We start from the raw sequence: 17,676 nt of genomic DNA, 5'->3' as shown, positions 1-17,676 counted from the left end.
TCTAATAAGACCTAATTCCTTACCTTTTTGCTCTCCAATCCTCTTAGTGCAGAAGAAATATATATTTTGGTGCATATGTGTGGACTACAAAGCCCTCAACAAAATTACAATTCGGAATAGCTTTCCCATTCCAAGAATTGATGATATCCTGGATAGATTGGATGGATCCAAAGTATTCACCCTGATTGACTTAAAGAGTGGCTACCATCAAATAAGGATTGCTTCTCAAGATATTCATAAAATAGCATTCATGACAACTTTTGATTTCTATGAATTTCTAGTGCTACCATTTGGTCTCACCAATACTCCTACAACCTTTGACAGAATAATGGAAAGAACCTTTAGAGCATATCTGAAGTTTACAAATACTTTCTTCAATGATATTTTGGTTCATTCAAAATATGGAAAAGAACATAAGCAACCCTTGAAAATAGTGTTTCAAAAACTCTGCAAGCACAAAATTTAAGCACACCACCTTGCACTTAGGGGTCGTCTATTGATTTTCTCAATTATTTTCATACCATGGGTTGGGTTGATACATTTATTGCACTATCATTGAACATAGCATAGCAAGATACCTACTGTAGCTATATGAAGTAAATTTAGATGCACGCGTACTTTAGAGAACACCCATCATTGAGCACGCACTATTCCTTGCATACACGAGTTGGGATATTCATGATTCATCACTAAATTAGGAACCGTTGGATGAGTGGAAAAGGTGGTTGGGTAAGTTTGAGGGTTATGAAGAACATCTTCAGTTGTAAGATGGGTTATTTTACCTAAGAACCATAATTTATGTACATGCTTCCCTTAAAAACATTTCAATGTAATGTGTTTTTAAATACTACGTATTCCTCAAAAGCAAAACAAGATAGCCGATACCCTATCACAAAGATCTCAAATTCACGCAATGTCCATTATTCATCATACAGATTTCACTAGTATGAGAGACATGTATGCTTCTGATAAAGATTTTAAAATCATCCGGGAGAGTTTACAACTTGGTAAAAGAAAAAACTCCTATGTTATCAAAGATAGATTTCTAGAGAATAAATTAACCGTTACTAAAGATTTTAGGCCTAAAGTAATGGAAAAATATAATGTAGCTCCTTGGCTCATCATTGTATTTTAGCCACAACAAGGCACTTGAAATGTAGTTCTTTTGGCCAAGTCTTCGACAAGACATTTAACAATTTATCAAGAAATGTCTTATGTGCCAAAAGATTAAGTTTGATCACCAAAAGCCTACATGGCTTTTCCAACCATTACCAATTCCGAGCCAACCTCGGAAAAGCATTGCCATCGATTTTACTTTCGACTTCTCAACATTGGCAAAACCACATGACCGCATATTGACTATTATTGGCAGGTTTAGTAAACAAGCTCATTTCTTCCAATCAAAAAGACTATCAAGTCTCAACATATAGCTAGAATATTTATTCAACAAATCTTTAAGTATCATGGGTAATAGAGATCCACGAACCACTAGTCTTTTTTGACAAGCTCTTTTTGAAAATTTGAGTATAAAGCTTATTTTCTCTTCTTTGTATCATCCTCAAACAGATAGTCAAAGTAAGATAGTCAATCTCACAATATTGGATATACTGAAGTGTTATTGCTATAAAGCCAACCAACAATGAAAAAAGTATTTACCTTTGGTAGAATATGCCTACAACAACACAGTTCATACTTCTATAAGTAAAGCACCATTTGAGATTATATATATAAAACCACTCTTACTACCTATTCTCAAAACAAAGAAGGAGATATTTCATGCCGATGAGTTTATGCGTGATGTGCATATAGCTTTTGCCAAGTTACATAAGCTATGCAAAAATCTAAAAAAAACAACAGATAAGCATAGAAGGCACTTGATTTTACAAAAAGAAGATTGAATATCGTTGAAATTTAATCAAGCTCATCTAAGAAGCTCTAACAAGCCTTCATCCCAAGTCACTAAGCTTGCAGCAAGAAATTACGGACCATTTCAAGTCATTGAAAAGATTAATGATGTTTGATACAAGTTACAACTTCCAGAGCATTGGAAAATTCACAATACTTTTCATATCCATCTTTTGAAGCGTTATAAAGGGCCTTCACCCTTAGAATCTATAATAAAGGATCCATCTAAAATAGATGAATAGGAGAAGATACTTCAACCAGAGCAAATAGTCTTTCATATTATTAAGAAATTAGAAAAATATTTTTAAAATTTTTATTCTAGAATTTAAAAATTACTCTCATTTAGATTCTAGATGGATGCCAAAAGACTATTCAAAAATACTTGCAGCTTATGAAAAAGCTATAAGATCAGAAATACATCAAGCAGCATCTTGAGCACAAGACAGATTTCAAAAGAGAGAAATGTGAACCTCTTGTATATCAATTGTCACCAAGATAGCTTAGCTCAATGATTCCAAATTAATTTGATGCTCGTGTACTTTAAAAGGCAATTTGTATTATTTAAGTGTTTCAAAATATGATTAAATATTTATCTTTCTATTTAAGGACCAAAACGCCCTATAATTATACTTGGGTCATCATTAACAAGATCCTCAAGAGAAATTAGAAGTTTAGTCGAGCAGTCAAATTACCCAAAAAGCTCAGATAACTAAGACTTTTATACTCACATAGTCACACTGACTAAAAGCCCATATAATGAGTGGTTTCAAAAGTAAAACCAGATGCTCATGATCAAAGAAACAAACCATTAACCAATGAACTTATATAATGAATGTCTCTAAAAGCTAAATTTTACCACTCTTAAAATTTACGAGGTTACTATTTTTGAAAGTTGTTTAAATGGAAATTTTGTTTGCATCATCAAAGACTTCTGAATTGCGCAATGAACAATTTCGTCTTCAGCAACTATCTCAAATTTTTAACTATTTCAGAGATTTAAAATAAAATATTTTAAAGCTTTCTCTAGAAAAGTGACATATGACATCTAGAATAGTACATGTCCTTTTGAAAAGATAAGTGTCCCTACACTTATCATTTTCAACAAACACGTCATTTGTAACCTCTACTTTTCACTTTTGAGCACCGAAGTTGCACACCTATATATTAGAGGTCTCTCTCTTCATTTGAAATGAGCTCTAATGCTAAAATTCCAACCACATGCTTTGTACTCTCCTATCTCTCTCTCATCCAAGAAACACTTTCTACTTAGCTTGATCTAATCCAAGCACTAAATAAGAAAATTAGCTTGCTAGTCAGAGTTTGCAAAAATTAGGGTTTTAAAACCCTAATTTTCAAAATTACACCAAATCAATCCTTTTGTATGTGGTTCAAGCACTTGGTGCTCGTGGTTTTGTTTTAATAATTTCCTATAAAGAGGGAGAGGTCGTTTTCCTTCTCAATGTCGTGTTCGACTCTCTCTCTCTCTCTCTCTCTCTCTCTCTCTCTCGTAATTTTCATGGTAAAATTTGATTGAGTTGGTTAAGTTTAAAGTATTATGATTCTCACGTTCTTTCCAATGCTTACATCCCATGGTTTTCTAAGTTTCTACAAAAGCATGATATCTCACACCAACTTACCTTTACCAACTCCCCTTCATAGAATGGAGTCATAAAGCATTGGAATTCAACCATCATGAACATGGCATGCTCTATGATGTTCACAACAAGGCTTCTTCAGCATCTTTGGGTCAAGACTGTTAACACTCCAATGTGCATTCTCAACCAATGCCCAATTGCAATTGTCCTGTAGAGAACTCCGTATGAGACATTCGTTAGCTCTCGGCCTATAATCTCCCACTTTAGAGTCTTTGAAAGTCGTGCATACACACAAAAACCCCGATGATAAAATAGGGAAGCTCACTTCTCAAGTTGATCTCCTGATTTTTTTTGGATACTGCTCTGAAACAAAAGCCTATCGTTTGTTCGATCCTCAAATAAACAAGGTGATCGCTACGAGCAATGTAGTGTTTGACAAGAGAGACATTGTGCAATCTTCTATACTAGATTTTGAGCCCTTTTCTCACATTATTCCTTCAAAGATAGTGCCTTCTGAGCCAATTCTACTACCCGCTCTTTACCCACCCACCACAGATTCTTCCGCTCCCAAACCCCCTCCGTGAGGCCCATTACCTCACTAGTACCAACAAACCATGCGAGATTCGACATCCTTCCACCGGATTCTACTCTAGAGGGGCCTAGAAGATCTATCCGGTTTACACCTCACGCATCATTTGCGTCCCTATTTACAACAGCTAATTACATAGTGCATTATGAGCCGGATTGTTGGCAAGAGGTTTTTCGATACTCTCAATGACAAGAGGCTATGGAAAAGGAGATGGAGAACAGCTTGCTTATTTTGTGAAAGCCTTTGAGTCTAGCTACTTGTCTCCCGTCCATTACTTAATCAACCGCCACCTCTCCTTTTTGGAACAGTCATTATCAAATGGAAAAAAAAAGAGTTCATTGCGGTTCCATCCGTTTTTCCAAGGCCACTCAGCAGCCAACATGCACACTTTGTCTAATGCCCTAGCCTCTTTGAGGTGACCACTTGGACTCCCTTGGTAAGATAACCATTACCTCTATCGTGTTGATAAGTACAAGCCAGATAATAAGATGGCTCCTATCCCAAGAATTTGATTTGGAAGTGGTCACTAAACCTACTCATTTCCATGTCCTAGCTGATTATCTACTGCGAATCCCTCAAAGTGACAAAGGGGAGCAAGATGATCCTGACATTTCTATTGCAGCCCCGTTTCTAGTGGAGACTGTGACCCTATGGTATGCTAACATTCCCAACCTATTGGCCACACAATATCCCACTGGTATCTTTAGTAGAGAGAAGAGGAAGCTTCTGTTGAAATCAAGCCCCTACACCCTACTAGGCGGCGCTCTATAGTACAAGAAAGATTAAGCAACCACCGTAAACCCTTTGTCCGATTCCCTAGTTGGGTGGCATGCCTTGGGGTAAAAACACATAAAAACAAAGACACTCAAAACCTTGGATTGGCTTTCTTTCTAGCTCAATTTTTGGGCCTAAGAGGGGGCATTGAGCTAACATAAGCATTATTACTAAATTAGCCGCTTAAACAGTCCCCCAAATGCTTAACTAATGAACACCCTAAAATGGTGCGTAGTTCGAGAGAGTTTTAAAACAATGCACTATACGAGGTCCTAAAACTCTACAAATTGGTAGGCTGCCCTCCATTCAGCCCAATCTCGTTTTTGCAAGTTTCGGACCCTCCAACTTCGCTGCCTACACCCCGTTCGCAGAGGACATCTTAGCCGAAGCTGCCCATTGTTGTCTACAGCCATCAAGCACCTATTTACATACTTCATCACGCAGTTTTTATTGTCCACTGCTGTTGTCCAGCCCTAACAACTGCTGCAGATCACTCACCTACTACTGTCAACAGCCACGTGGCATCCAATTGCTGCATTTTTACCTGCTAGTTGCTGCCCTGCTACAAATGACTAAAGATCTGCCTACATTTTTCACAATTGGCTGCCATACAAGCTGTCACATCATCACATACAACTGTGTTTGCTGTTTTCTCTCTCCTTTGCCTGTCCAATACTGATCCAACACCACACACTGCTGCATTTGCTGCTGTCCAATATTTGGAGGCTTCCTTGTTGCATCTCAAGATCCATCAGGAGCACAACATGTTAAGAAACCACTTTTTCAATTCACATACTTCATTTAGCGTTTCGCACTGACAGCCCCAAAAAGGGCTAGTGTCCACATTTGGCCACTTTTTCAATGAGCGACCACATTGGTCCGCCACCCTAGACAGCTTTGCCTATAAATAGACAGTCACCTCATTCATTCTTCACTTCCACCACCCCACCACTCTTCAGTCATTCTTCACCACCACTTCCCTTCTCTCCCCGACCCCTTCCACTACCCTCACACCCCTTCAGGAGGACATTGCGGCTCATGGCTCATGGCTGCCTTCACCCTTCCTCTTCTTCTTCAGGCGCTTTGTTCCAACATCAAGCCTTGCGTTTGAAGCATCTTCCACACGGCGTCACCATCATCTGCTTGGTGTCAACACCCTTCTCCTTCAGGCTTCACCTTCACCTACGTTTTTCAGTGTGGAGATCTCCTCCTTGCATGGTATCATCGTCTCCAGCTTGGCATCAGCATCCTAGCATCTAGCAATAGTCTACATCATCGTGCATCTATGATTTCATCACTCATCTATCACAGGGGCTACTGGGACCTACGTTTTTGCACCCTGGCTCATCCTCCATCATCTGGTGTCATCATTATCCACCTAGCATTAGCATCTGGGCTGCTCTCCCTGCATTCGACAACTTCAACATTCTAGGATTTGCGTTTTGCTGCCCATGTCACTCCTCACCATCTAAGAACTACGGTTAGCTCCCTCAACAGACAGTGATCATCTTCCACATCTTTGACAGCATCAAAGGACTGGGGTTCGCTCCCTCAACAACTGTCCTTCACCTTCCAGTGATTACTTCGATAGCCCACTACTCGGAGGACTACATTTCGCTCCCTTCACTATGCAGATTTCCCACAAGTGCTGCCATCCAATTTAGAGCAGGATAGTGCAATTATCTTCCAAGCTTTGGCTTCACTATATAGCTTTTCTTCTCATAGCATGATTCAGTGCATCATCATTATGTTCTTGTGTTTCTGAGTTTCTCTTCTATCTTAGTGTTTGGCATATACACTCTGTGTTACTCCCCACAAACCCTATTGTCTCTCTGCACCGTCACTTATTTTGACATGGTATTAGAGAATACTTGAAATTTTGAGACAGAAGTAGACCTTAGCTTGTAGACTCCATTCTCCTCATAAACCGAAAGTAACAAGAATCCGAAAGGAATCCTTATCAAACTCAACCAAGAGACCAAGGGCACAAATCTTGTGTACTGAAAGCAAATGATAACCCAAGCCTGGCACATAAAGCACCTCTAAAGTATGGGCACCACCCTGACCATCTGGAATAAGCTGCATATTACCCCTCCCCTAAATAGGGATAGAAGAGCTATCACCGATGAGGATTTGTCCATGTGAAGACCGCAAATGTACACCACCTGTTGTAAAAGAAGTCATGTGCCAAGAGGCTCCACGGTCAACAATCTACTCACAAGGGTGTGGAGCCGTCAATGCAGCATCAAAAGCCCTAGGAATCGATGCCTCAAGTGGAGGAATACAGCTAATGAGGGAGCTGTTAGAGATCATAGCCTGTTTAGGCAGCTGCACAGTCAGCAGCAGCAGTCGGACCAGCAGCTGCAGTCGGACTGTGCAGTCGGACTGCCACGTGGCAGTCCGACTGCCTGCAGCCGTTTTTACCAGGCTACGCCCTATTTCTGGCGCCCCGTTCTAGGTGGTTTTTCGCCTATTTATTGTCGACGACTTCAGCAGTCTACCCATTCTTCTCTGTCGCAGATTACAGACCGGTGCCGTGCAGATTTCTGTCTCTGTTCACAGATTTCAGACAGCAGACAGTGCAGACTGCAGCAGACTTCGAGGTGGACAGCAGGTCGCATCGTCGAGGTGGAGACACGCAGTCCAGCGCACTGCGCCCGTGTATATCTTTGTATTCAGCATTCTTTATACAGCAGATCTTCATTGTACACTGTCTCTTTCTCTCCCTTTTTCTCTCTGCGTTCTCTCTCTCTCAGTCCTACGCTTCCGCACCGCTGCACTCTGACATGGTATCAGAGCAGTGTTTGAGGGCTGACTGAGCGCAGAATCAACCTGAAAAGGAGTTTCCATCGCGACACAAATTTGCGTTTTTTGCGTTTAAGGGCAGACAAGAGGGCTGCGCCTTGGAACAAGGTTGAAACGAGTGTGGGCGCACAGGAAAGGAGTACAGGTGGTGGATTTGCTGCTGTTTACTGCTGTTTGACGCAGAAGAAGTTTGAGTTTTCAACCTAAAAGTGCAGGTTTTGCTTTTTCATCGCCTCCGGCGGGTGAAGAAGCTTCGGGACGCGGAAGAGCCTTAGCAGGCTGAGTTTACTCAGTCAGAGGGGGCTGCTTTTGCGTTTGAGAAGGCATTGCAGGTGAAGATGTCTACAGAGATGAACTTGGAGTTCCAGGCGATTATGGACCGGAAGGTGCCTGTCTTACCGGCTCTTCCTACAGATCAGAAGCTCGACGGCGACAACTACCGCATTTGGCGCGTTATGATGTTGGCCATTCTTGAGTCCTATGATTTGGCGGAGTTGGTACAGGAAGATATTGACCGGCCTTCGGTAAGAGATGGCGGAGTTGGCCAGGGCCCAGTCTCATTGGGACAAACTGAATGCCAGGATTCGATCCTTTCTCTTTCTATCATGCACTACAGCCGTGATCGCTCACATCGAGCACTTGACGGTAGCTCGTGAGATATGGCTGGAGCTTGATCAAATGTACAATCGGATGACCCTGATGAAGAGGGTTTCTTTGGAGGTACAGATGCGGACCTTGTCCGTCAATAAGTCTTCTTCACTAAGGGAACACATTAACAAGCTAAGGCAGCTACAGATGCAGGTTCAGAATGCGGGGAAGCCAATTTCCTCCGAAGACATGGCGATCACACTCTTGTCCCAGTTGCCGCCACGATTTGGTACATTTTACTCTGCCCTTATTGCTTCGGGGCGAGAGTCTACTCTTCGGTGGGAAGAGTTGGTTCCTATGGTCTTGGACCAAGAGGAACAGTTAAAGGGACAGAATGCTTCCAAGACGGAGGCGTTAACAGGTCAAGCCTCTCAGAAGAAGGGGAAGGACAAAAAGAAGAAGAAGGGGGATAACAAGTCCAAGAAGGACAAGGACAAAGACTCCACATGCCATATTTGTGAAAAGACTGGCCATTGGAAGAAGGATTGCCCTGACAAAGACTCGAAGGACACCAAGAAGAAGGAAACCAAGGATTCTGGAGTGGTGGCTGCACCCTCATCAGCTGCATTTCTACATTTAGTTGTCATTGAGGACGCTTCATCGAATGCTTCTGATGCTGCGATGGCAGCTCCCCAATCTCGAGAGTGGATTATTGATAGTGGTGCCTCACGGCACATGACTCCTTCATCAGATGGTGTTGCCCAGCTGCGACCTTCGCGTGGGCAGGTTCTCATTGGAGACAGCTCTTCAATTTCTATTGCAGGTCGGGGTAAGATGCAGCTTATTCCGGATGGACGAGGTGGCACCCATACCTCAGAGGTTTTGCATGTACCAGGATTAGGGTACCATCTCCTTTCAGTTCATAAGATTTGCTCCCTTGGTCTTTTGGTGGAATTTGACAGTTCTACTGTGCGAGTCCTTGATCGTGAATCGAGGAAGGTTCTATCATCTCGATATGAGGAGAACGGCATTTACAAACTGAAGTCTTCCACTGCCCTCTCTTCTCTTCTTCTTACCTCACAGTCACAGTCTGAATTATGGCATGCTCGGTTTGGTCACCTGAACTATGACTATCTTCGGAAGGCGTCACGTGGACAGCTTGTTCGAGGGTTGCCGGATATAGTGGTGAGCCAGCATCCATGTGTCTCCTGCATACGGGGAAAGCAGCATCGGGATGCCATTCCCCACACAGCTTCGCGGCGGTCTACTTCACCGATGGAGCTCGTATCTACGGATCTATGTGGCCCTATGAGGAATGAGTCCCTGCGTGGGAGCTCGTACTTCATGCTGATCGTGGATGACTATAGCAGGATGACATGGGCCTATTTTTTGACACTAAAATTAGAAGCTTTCTCGCACTTCAAGGATTGGCTTCTCTTTGAGGAGAACCGATCAGGCCAGAAGTTGAAGACCTTGCGATCCGACAAGGGAGGTGAATTTGTGTCTAATGAATTTGCTCGGTTTTGTGCAGATAGAGGAATTAACCAGGAGTTTGCCAATACCAATACTCCTCAAGAAAATGGTATTCTAGAACGGAAGAACCGCAGTGTGATCGAGATGGCACGCACCATGATGGAGCACCGACAGACCCCTCAGGTTCTGTGGGCCGAGGCTGTGGCTACTGCAGTCCACATCCTTAATCGATCCCCTACTTCGGCCGTGGAAGGGATGACTCCATTTGAGGCTTATTTTGGGACGAAGCCAGATGTTTCTTACTTTCGGGTCTTTGGGTGTGATGCCTATGTTCACATTCCCAAGGCTCACCGTGACAAATTTGAAGCGGCTTCCCGAAAACAGGTATTTGTTGGCTATAGCTCTCAGTCCCAAGGCTACCGACTGTATGATCCCGTCAAGCGGGATGTATATACTAGCCGTGATGTGCGGTTTGTGGAGGTTCCGGCTTCTTCAACGGGTGAGGAGCATCCCGTTCTTGGAGATCCAGGGGAGAGTTTGGCTCCTTCTACAGTTCCACTGGAGCCTATGCCGTTTGATTATGATTCTGTTTCTGACACAGAGTCTACTGTTCCACCGGATCCTTCTGAGGAGTTACCACCGGTGGACATTCCAGAGTCTTCTACTGATGGAGAACGACGAGGGGAGGTTCGGCCTCCTCCTCGCTGGGCCCGTGACACACTCCGTGATTCAGGGATCGAGGGGGTTCCTGAGGAGTGGGGACCGCATGATGGTCCGCGGCGGTCACGGAGGCACTAGGCGCATTCTTCGGAGCTTGTTTGCTCCAATTATTGTTTGATGTCCCGAGTTATGCAGGATCGAGAGCCCACCTCCGTGAAGGAGGCTTTACAGTCCGCCCCATGGAAGAAAGCTATGGAAGCTGAGTTGGAGGCTATTGAGAGGAATGGCACTTGGTCACTTGTGCCACGCCCCCCGGAGAAGAAGGTGATTGGAGTCAAGTGGGTCTTCAAGACCAAATATCTCAGTGATGGTACTTTGGATAAGCACAAGGCTCGCCTTGTTGCTAAGGGTTTTGTCCAGCGCCCAAGGATTGACTGTCATGACACCTTTGCCCCTACAGCTCGTATGGCAACCATTAGAGCTGTTCTTGCTTTGGCTGGCCATAGGAGATGGCCTGTTTATCAGCTAGATGTGAAGTCGGCCTTCCTGAATGGTGATTTGAAGGAGGAGATCTACGTTGAGCAGCCTCCTGGCTTTGGTTCTTCAGATGGGAAAGTCTACAGGTTGAAGAAGGCCCTGTATGGTCTCAAGCAGGCCCCGCGAGCTTGGAACGAGAAGATTGATTCGTTCCTCCAGACTCAGTTGGGATATCGGCGGTCCAAGGCCGATCCGCAGCTGTATGTTCACACTTCCGAGGATGGTTGTGTGCTGTTTGTATTATATGTTGATGATTTGATTGTCACAGGTGATGATGCACAGCAGGTCAAGGAGACAAAGTCAGCTTTACATCGGACGTTCGAGATGACGGATTTGGGGCTACTCCATTTCTTTTTAGGCCATGAGATTTATCAGTCTCAGAGGGGGATCTTTCTCTCCCAACAGAGATATGTACAGGAGCTCTTGGTGACTTTTGAGATGGAAGATTGTCGGGCCCTCTCTACTCCTATGGATCCGAACTGGAAGGCCACTTCCCATTCAGCTTCTCCTTTGGCGGATGCTTCCCGCTATCGACAGTTGATAGGGTCTTTGATTTGGCTTCTCAACACGAGGGTTGATCTATGTTTTGCTGTTGGGCTCTTGGCAAGGTTCATGAGTGAACCTCAGACGGTGCATTGGCAGGTTGCTCAGAGGATACTTCGGTATCTAAGGGGGACGTCTGATTTGGGGATTCATTACCCCGCAGGGACAGATGGGTCAAATCTTGTACTTGCAGGTTGGAGCGACTCGGATTGGGCTGGTGACGTGGACCACAAACGGTCTACAACAGGTTACTGCTTTACTTTGGGTACAGGTGTTATTTCATGGAGTAGCAAGAAGCAGCCCACGGTAGCCCTTTCGTCTACTGAGGCGGAGTATCGGGCCGCATCTTCCACCACATGCGAGGTTGTGTGGCTTCGGAGATTGTTGGAGGAGCTTGGGTGCCCCCAGACTTGTCCTACATTGCTGCGATGTGACAATGAGAGTTGCATTGCCTTGGCAAGGAATCCTGTTTTTCATGCCCGGACGAAGCACATTGAGATCCAGTACCACTTCATCCGAGAAAAGCTTCTGGATGAGACCATCATTGTGGAGTATTGCAAGACGGAGGATAATCTTGCGGATTTGTTTACGAAGGCGCTTCCTCAGGCTCTACTTCGGCAACATTCCCGATCCCTCAGGCTTCTGCCCTGTCCAGCATCTGAGAGGGGGTGTTAGAGATCATAGCCTGTTTAGGCAGCTGCATAGTCAGCAGCAGCAGTCGGACCAGCAGCTGCAGTCGGACTGTGCAGTCGGACTGCCACGTGGCAGTCCGACTGCCTGCAGCCATTTTTACCAGGCTGCGCCCTATTTCTGGCGCTCCGTTCTAGGTGGTTTTTTGCCTATTTATTGTCGACGACTTCAGCAGTCTACCCATTCTTCTCTGTCGCAGATTACAGACCGGTGCCGTGCAGATTTCTGTCTCTGTTCACAGATTTCAGACAGCAGACAGTGCAGACTGCAGCAGACTTCGAGGTGGACAGCAGGTCGCATCGTCGAGGTGGAGACACGCAGTCCAGCGCACTGCGCCCGTGTATATCTTTGTATTCAGCATTCTTTATACAGCAGATCTTCATTGTACACTGTCTCTTTCTCTCCCTTTTTCTCTCTGCGTTCTCTCTCTCTCAGTCCTACGCTTCCGCACCGCTGCACTCTGACAGGAGCAACCACCATTTCTATTCCAGGTATGCAATTTCATACTTCTCAATCTTTTGATTCTACTTCTTCTTTTCCACAAGATTTTGGTGATTCTCATGAAAAAGGGGCCATGCAATCAAGATATTGGTTCATTAGTCCTAAAGAAGATAGATTTTTGTTTATGAAGTCAAAGAAAGGCGAAAAGTATAAAAGATCAATTCAACCACCTATAAGTTTTCCATCTTCTTTTCCTTCAGTTTCTTCGTCTCAAGGTCATTTTGAAGTAGGAGAATCGTCTCTTTTTTCACTTCAAATCAATGCATTAAATGGACAAAAGGACCCAAAAACATTTCCCACTACTACATCTACCAATCCATTTAATCTCCCACCCATCCTTCCCTCTTCTTCCTCTACACTTTCCTTTACATATCCACTAACTACATCTCACATGACTTCACACAACACACTAGGGGTCCTTCACCCTTAGACAACCTTTAGGACCTCGTCTTTTCCTCAACCGAGTGGTATACCTACAATCGTCCTCCTGTCTACACACTTTTGGGCTTATCACAGCCTGGAATTACCCAGTGGGCCTCTAGTCATTTAGTTGTGCTCTACACCCAACATTTGGATAGGGCTCACATGTCCCAACACCTCCACCTAAATCAGCACCTTATAGAAACATTCATGTTCCAATGCCTCCGCATCAATCAACACCCATTGAACACATTCAGCCTATTTCTACCTACCTACCTCCTCCCCTTCCGCCTCCTTACCCCCCCCTCCACCTCCGTCTTATCCATACTATTCCTCTTACCCTACCCGATCAATAGCTCATGGCTCTTCCTTCTCATCAACCAACCATACTTTCATTGACAAGACTCACTTAAATAGGTCTAACTACACTACTTGGTCCAATCTAATGAGACATGTCCATGACACACAAAACCTACAGGATATTGAGCAAGGGTTGGAATCCCAACCCCACACTTATTCCATACGAGGTTGTCCACTCGTGGAAGGCTAGAAATGCCTCCACTATTGTTGAGCTAATACAAGTCTTATTGCTCGAGTTTCATTCTCAACTTCAGCATCTTGACTTAGCATCAAAGTATTGAGGACTCTTATCCGACCGCTATGGGGCTCAAGAGAGAACCCATCGTGTAGCAAGTGATCTCACAATCTACTATATCCACATTCTATGAATTTGAGTATCAACTATTGTGTTATGCTTAGCTATTCAATGAGTTTCATAGTTTGAACTCCACAGAGGGGGACTCTCCTTGCTTCTTCTTAGAAGGGGTAGCAAGGAAAGGGCAAGCAAAATCACACTTAAAACCAAGCTAATGAGACACAAGGGAACTCTCTGTCCTCTCTAAGACTCGAATACCAGAATGTACCTAAGAAAAATAAATATTGTTAACATTGTCCAAAGGCTGGTCACTTTGATAACAAGTGTTGATCAAAGACAAGAGACATAGCACCAAAAGCTAAGACTCAGATCCCCTATCCTCAGTGAAGCAACCCCTAGCAAGGGCAAGGGCAATGGCAAGGCCCAAACGCACATAGGCCACTAGGCAGCCGATGAGCACCCTTTGTCCAATGCTTTATCCTCTCTGGGTAAACCCTTGGGCTTCCTTGGTAAGATAACCATTGCCTCTGTAGACTTGGTAGGTCATTGTGCAACCAACATGCATCCTTTGTTCAATGCCCTAGCTACTTTGGGGTAAGACACATTAGGAAAAAGAAAAGGAAAAGAACTTGGGCTTGTTTAGAATCCCTTTCTAGTCCCAATTTTGGGCCTAAGAGGGGTGTTGAGCTAGATTGCCATTAGCTTTCATTAAACAACCCCAAAACTCAAGTTAATCAATGAGTTTTAACCATTTCTTTTAAATGGGAGTGGTTCAAGAGAGTTTTACTATCCGACATGTAAACCCAAATTTAGAAGGCCCCAAACTATCTATTAGATGGCCTACCTTCCCACTCAATCCAATCTCGTTTTGCAAGTTTCAAGTGCTAGAACTTCACTGCCCACACCTCGTATGCAAATGATATTTTAGCCGAAGCTGCCCAACATTCTCTACATCTATCTCACATCCGTTTCCAGCCTTCCCATATTGCCTGCATCCCCTACTGATGCCGCCACCACTCCATGACACTACATTTCAGCCTGGCAGCTTCATTTTAGGCTGCACTTGTAATTACAGTGCCTGACAATCAACTTCTTGCTGCATTTGGACTTCTCTAATGTCGCCTAGCCCTTCTTCATCACTTGTAGATTGCATTTTAACTTTTGACCCATCTACTACCACCTAGGTTGTCGCTCATCATCAGAGGCTGCGTTTGCAAAGTTTTCTCTCTTCTCTGCCTATCTGACACTGATCCAGAATCTACACTGCTACATTTGTTGTTGCCAAACATCTTCGAGGTTGCCTTGCTACATTTTTAGATCCATTGGAGTACGATACCCTCTCCAGCTCATTATCTTTGCCTCAATCCTCGATACATGAGAGTTCAAGGTACAATATTCATTCGCTACATAGTGTGCTTGTTGCATGAGCATTGTATTATTCAGATTCATTCATTCCATATTATTCATTGTGTTCATTGTCTCTGAGTTACCCTAACCCTCACTACCTTTTGTTATTAGTCTATACTTTGTCATACAATTGTATTTGTGTTTTTTGCATTTAGGGCATTTCTTTACAAGTAGTTTAAGTGACTTGATAACTCGCCTTACTAGGAATATCTTCTTAAAATCAATAATTGCAAAGATCTATGATTCTTTGGGTAACTATTTCACACTGTCAACCCTTACTACGTTTGGACCTATTAAGTGTCTCTATGTTGCTCTGAGCACTCTAATTTTTTCACAATAACATTGCCGAATCCAAATCCCAACCAAATAAGTAGAAGCACGTGTCCAACAAAAGGAGCAAGGCGATTAGTGCACACCAAAGGAGGTGTACCACACACCTAATCCCAAGATTCACTATGACCTTTTTAACAACTTAAATATACATTAATTATTGTGGATGATGACACTATACTTGGCCTCCAATGGATCCTCATTAAGGGATTTAGATTGTACTCATTTCACATCCTTGCCCATTGGAAACATCGCCTGTTTTCCTATTAATTGAATGGTCTAGTGAAGTTTTCGAATTGTGGTGATGCTAGTGATTTGCCATTGATGACATTGTGAAAAGTTCATTAAGCCGTATCATTTAGAGAGAGAAGAAGTCATAACATGGTAGGTGCCGACAACCAAGAGAAGGATATGGAGAGAGACAAAATGAGATGACTGCTAATAGGATTATCATTTCCAACTTTGGTTCTCCCTTCTTGTTTTGGGTCATGTGTGCTTTGAAGCATGTCTCTTGGGACTGGTATGAAAGCCAACTCATAGAGATTAAGCAAAGAAGTGGAGAGCTTAAGATTGGCAGATGCAAATGAAGCTAAAATCGTTGTTTTTTTAAATGAGTGCATAAGAATGTTGTTGTTTTGCATATATACTTGCACAAAGCACTCATTGGACCGTGCCCACCCAAACCTCATAATGCATTTGGTGGACATACAAAGTCTGGTGAACATGAGAATGCAAACATACAAAGGGTCCATCATCATATTAGTGCTATTAGATGAACTTGTACTACAAGTGGTATGTTCCACATGGAATAACTATTATCGATTAGCCTATGTCTACCCTTTTGTTCTAATATCTACTCCTGCAAGAGCCTAGGCCCCAAACTAGTCATTGAAAGAAGACTAAAGCATTGGCAATTGTTAGAAGACTAGAACATAAATAGAGCAACTGCTGATTTTTTCGTTTCTCTGGAACCATACCACTGAATAACTACAGATTTCATATCATGCAAGAATGAAGAGCAAGACTTCTCGCACTTTCTTTCACTTTGAGGCACACATGGTCTGGCAGTCTTAATATAGACCTCGTGGTCATAATATAGACGTCCTGATTGGTTATGTACTCAGGCCTTGTACTAGACTTTCTTTTTTTGTGGTTTATTTGTTATGTCCTTGAAGTTCCTTACAGGGATGATCTTCAATATTGTACTCTGCCTCTGGATATATCAATAGAATATTTCTCTTTTATGGAAAAGGAAAAGGAGGTAACAGAAGTAAGACGAGTACCAACGACCAGGCAGTCAAGAAACCGCATTGGGAACCATGCTAGGACAGGGCAGAGATCGATATGGCCGTTCCCAGCAGGAAGGACTGCCCTGTGATGCAATGGAACAATGCAGGCCATGAAGAAAGAGGGAGGAAACAGGAGACAACAAGTTACCGGCATGAAGCCATCAAACAGCGTGGCCGGTATGACCTTGGCGATCCGGAAGGAGTCTTTGGCGATGGTGTTTTGGCAGCTTTTGCAGATCGATCGGTTGGACTTGGCATATTCGGCTCTGAAGGGCTTCGGGGGGGCCGCCATGTGTGTGAGAGAGAGAGACAGAGAAGACTGAGGTTGGAGCGAGCTCCTTATTATGATGGCACGTCTTTTTGTTGTCTGTGTTTTGTTGTTTTGATTCGTGACGAAGAAGATTGATGAAAAGGGCCTGATGTAGCGGGAGGGAGCTGTCCAAATTCAGAAAGGGTGACGGCCCCCATTTAGACACTTTTTTATTGACTATTGCTTTAGAGCACCCTAAGGCTCCTGAGTCCTCACATTGCGTCTCGTTCATTTCTAGGCTCCTCACTGCATGGTTGGCATTATTGCTAAGCTCTCTAGATTGTGCCTCGCTCGTTTTCGGTTTGTTGATCGCACTGGCATCATTGCTAAGCTCACTAGCTCGTGTCTCGATTGATTCTGGTTTTTCTGAGCAAACGAAAGCATCTCATTGTTAATCCCCTTTTCTCACAAAAATGAATGCACAACACACTTGGGACATGACAATGCTCTTTGCTCCCAATGCCATGCAAATGTTGAATAACTATGTAATCATTTCCCTTTATTCACGAAAAATGAAGGGGTGCGCTTCACACAACATTATAAGGAAGCACATAGATGATAACATGTTTCACATGCAAACACCCTCCAATCTCAAGAGGCAAAAG

At 43.5% G+C, this 17,676-nt stretch overlaps 1 protein-coding gene across 1 annotated transcript in view; it reads right to left on the bottom strand.

Moving 5' to 3' along the window:
- PARP1 (poly(ADP-ribose) polymerase 2) overlaps window positions 1–17,247 on the bottom strand; it is a 98,522-nt gene extending 81,275 nt beyond the window's left edge. Inside the window, exon 1 of the mRNA XM_087684645.1 lies at window positions 16,910–17,247. Coding sequence (XP_087540771.1) covers window positions 16,910–17,053 — 144 coding nt within the window. The 5' untranslated portion in view covers window positions 17,054–17,247. The remainder of the gene's footprint in view (window positions 1–16,909) is intronic.
- Window positions 17,248–17,676: the final 429 nt, after the last annotated feature.

This window comes from Lygodium microphyllum, chromosome 9 (assembly GCF_053477565.2).
Source record: "Lygodium microphyllum isolate KBCC chromosome 9, Lygodium_microphyllum_v1.1.10, whole genome shotgun sequence".
Classification (NCBI taxonomy): Eukaryota; Viridiplantae; Streptophyta; class Polypodiopsida; order Schizaeales; family Lygodiaceae; genus Lygodium; species Lygodium microphyllum.
The sequence above is the reverse complement of the archived record's forward strand: the minus strand, read 5'-3'. Positions and strand labels throughout refer to the sequence as shown.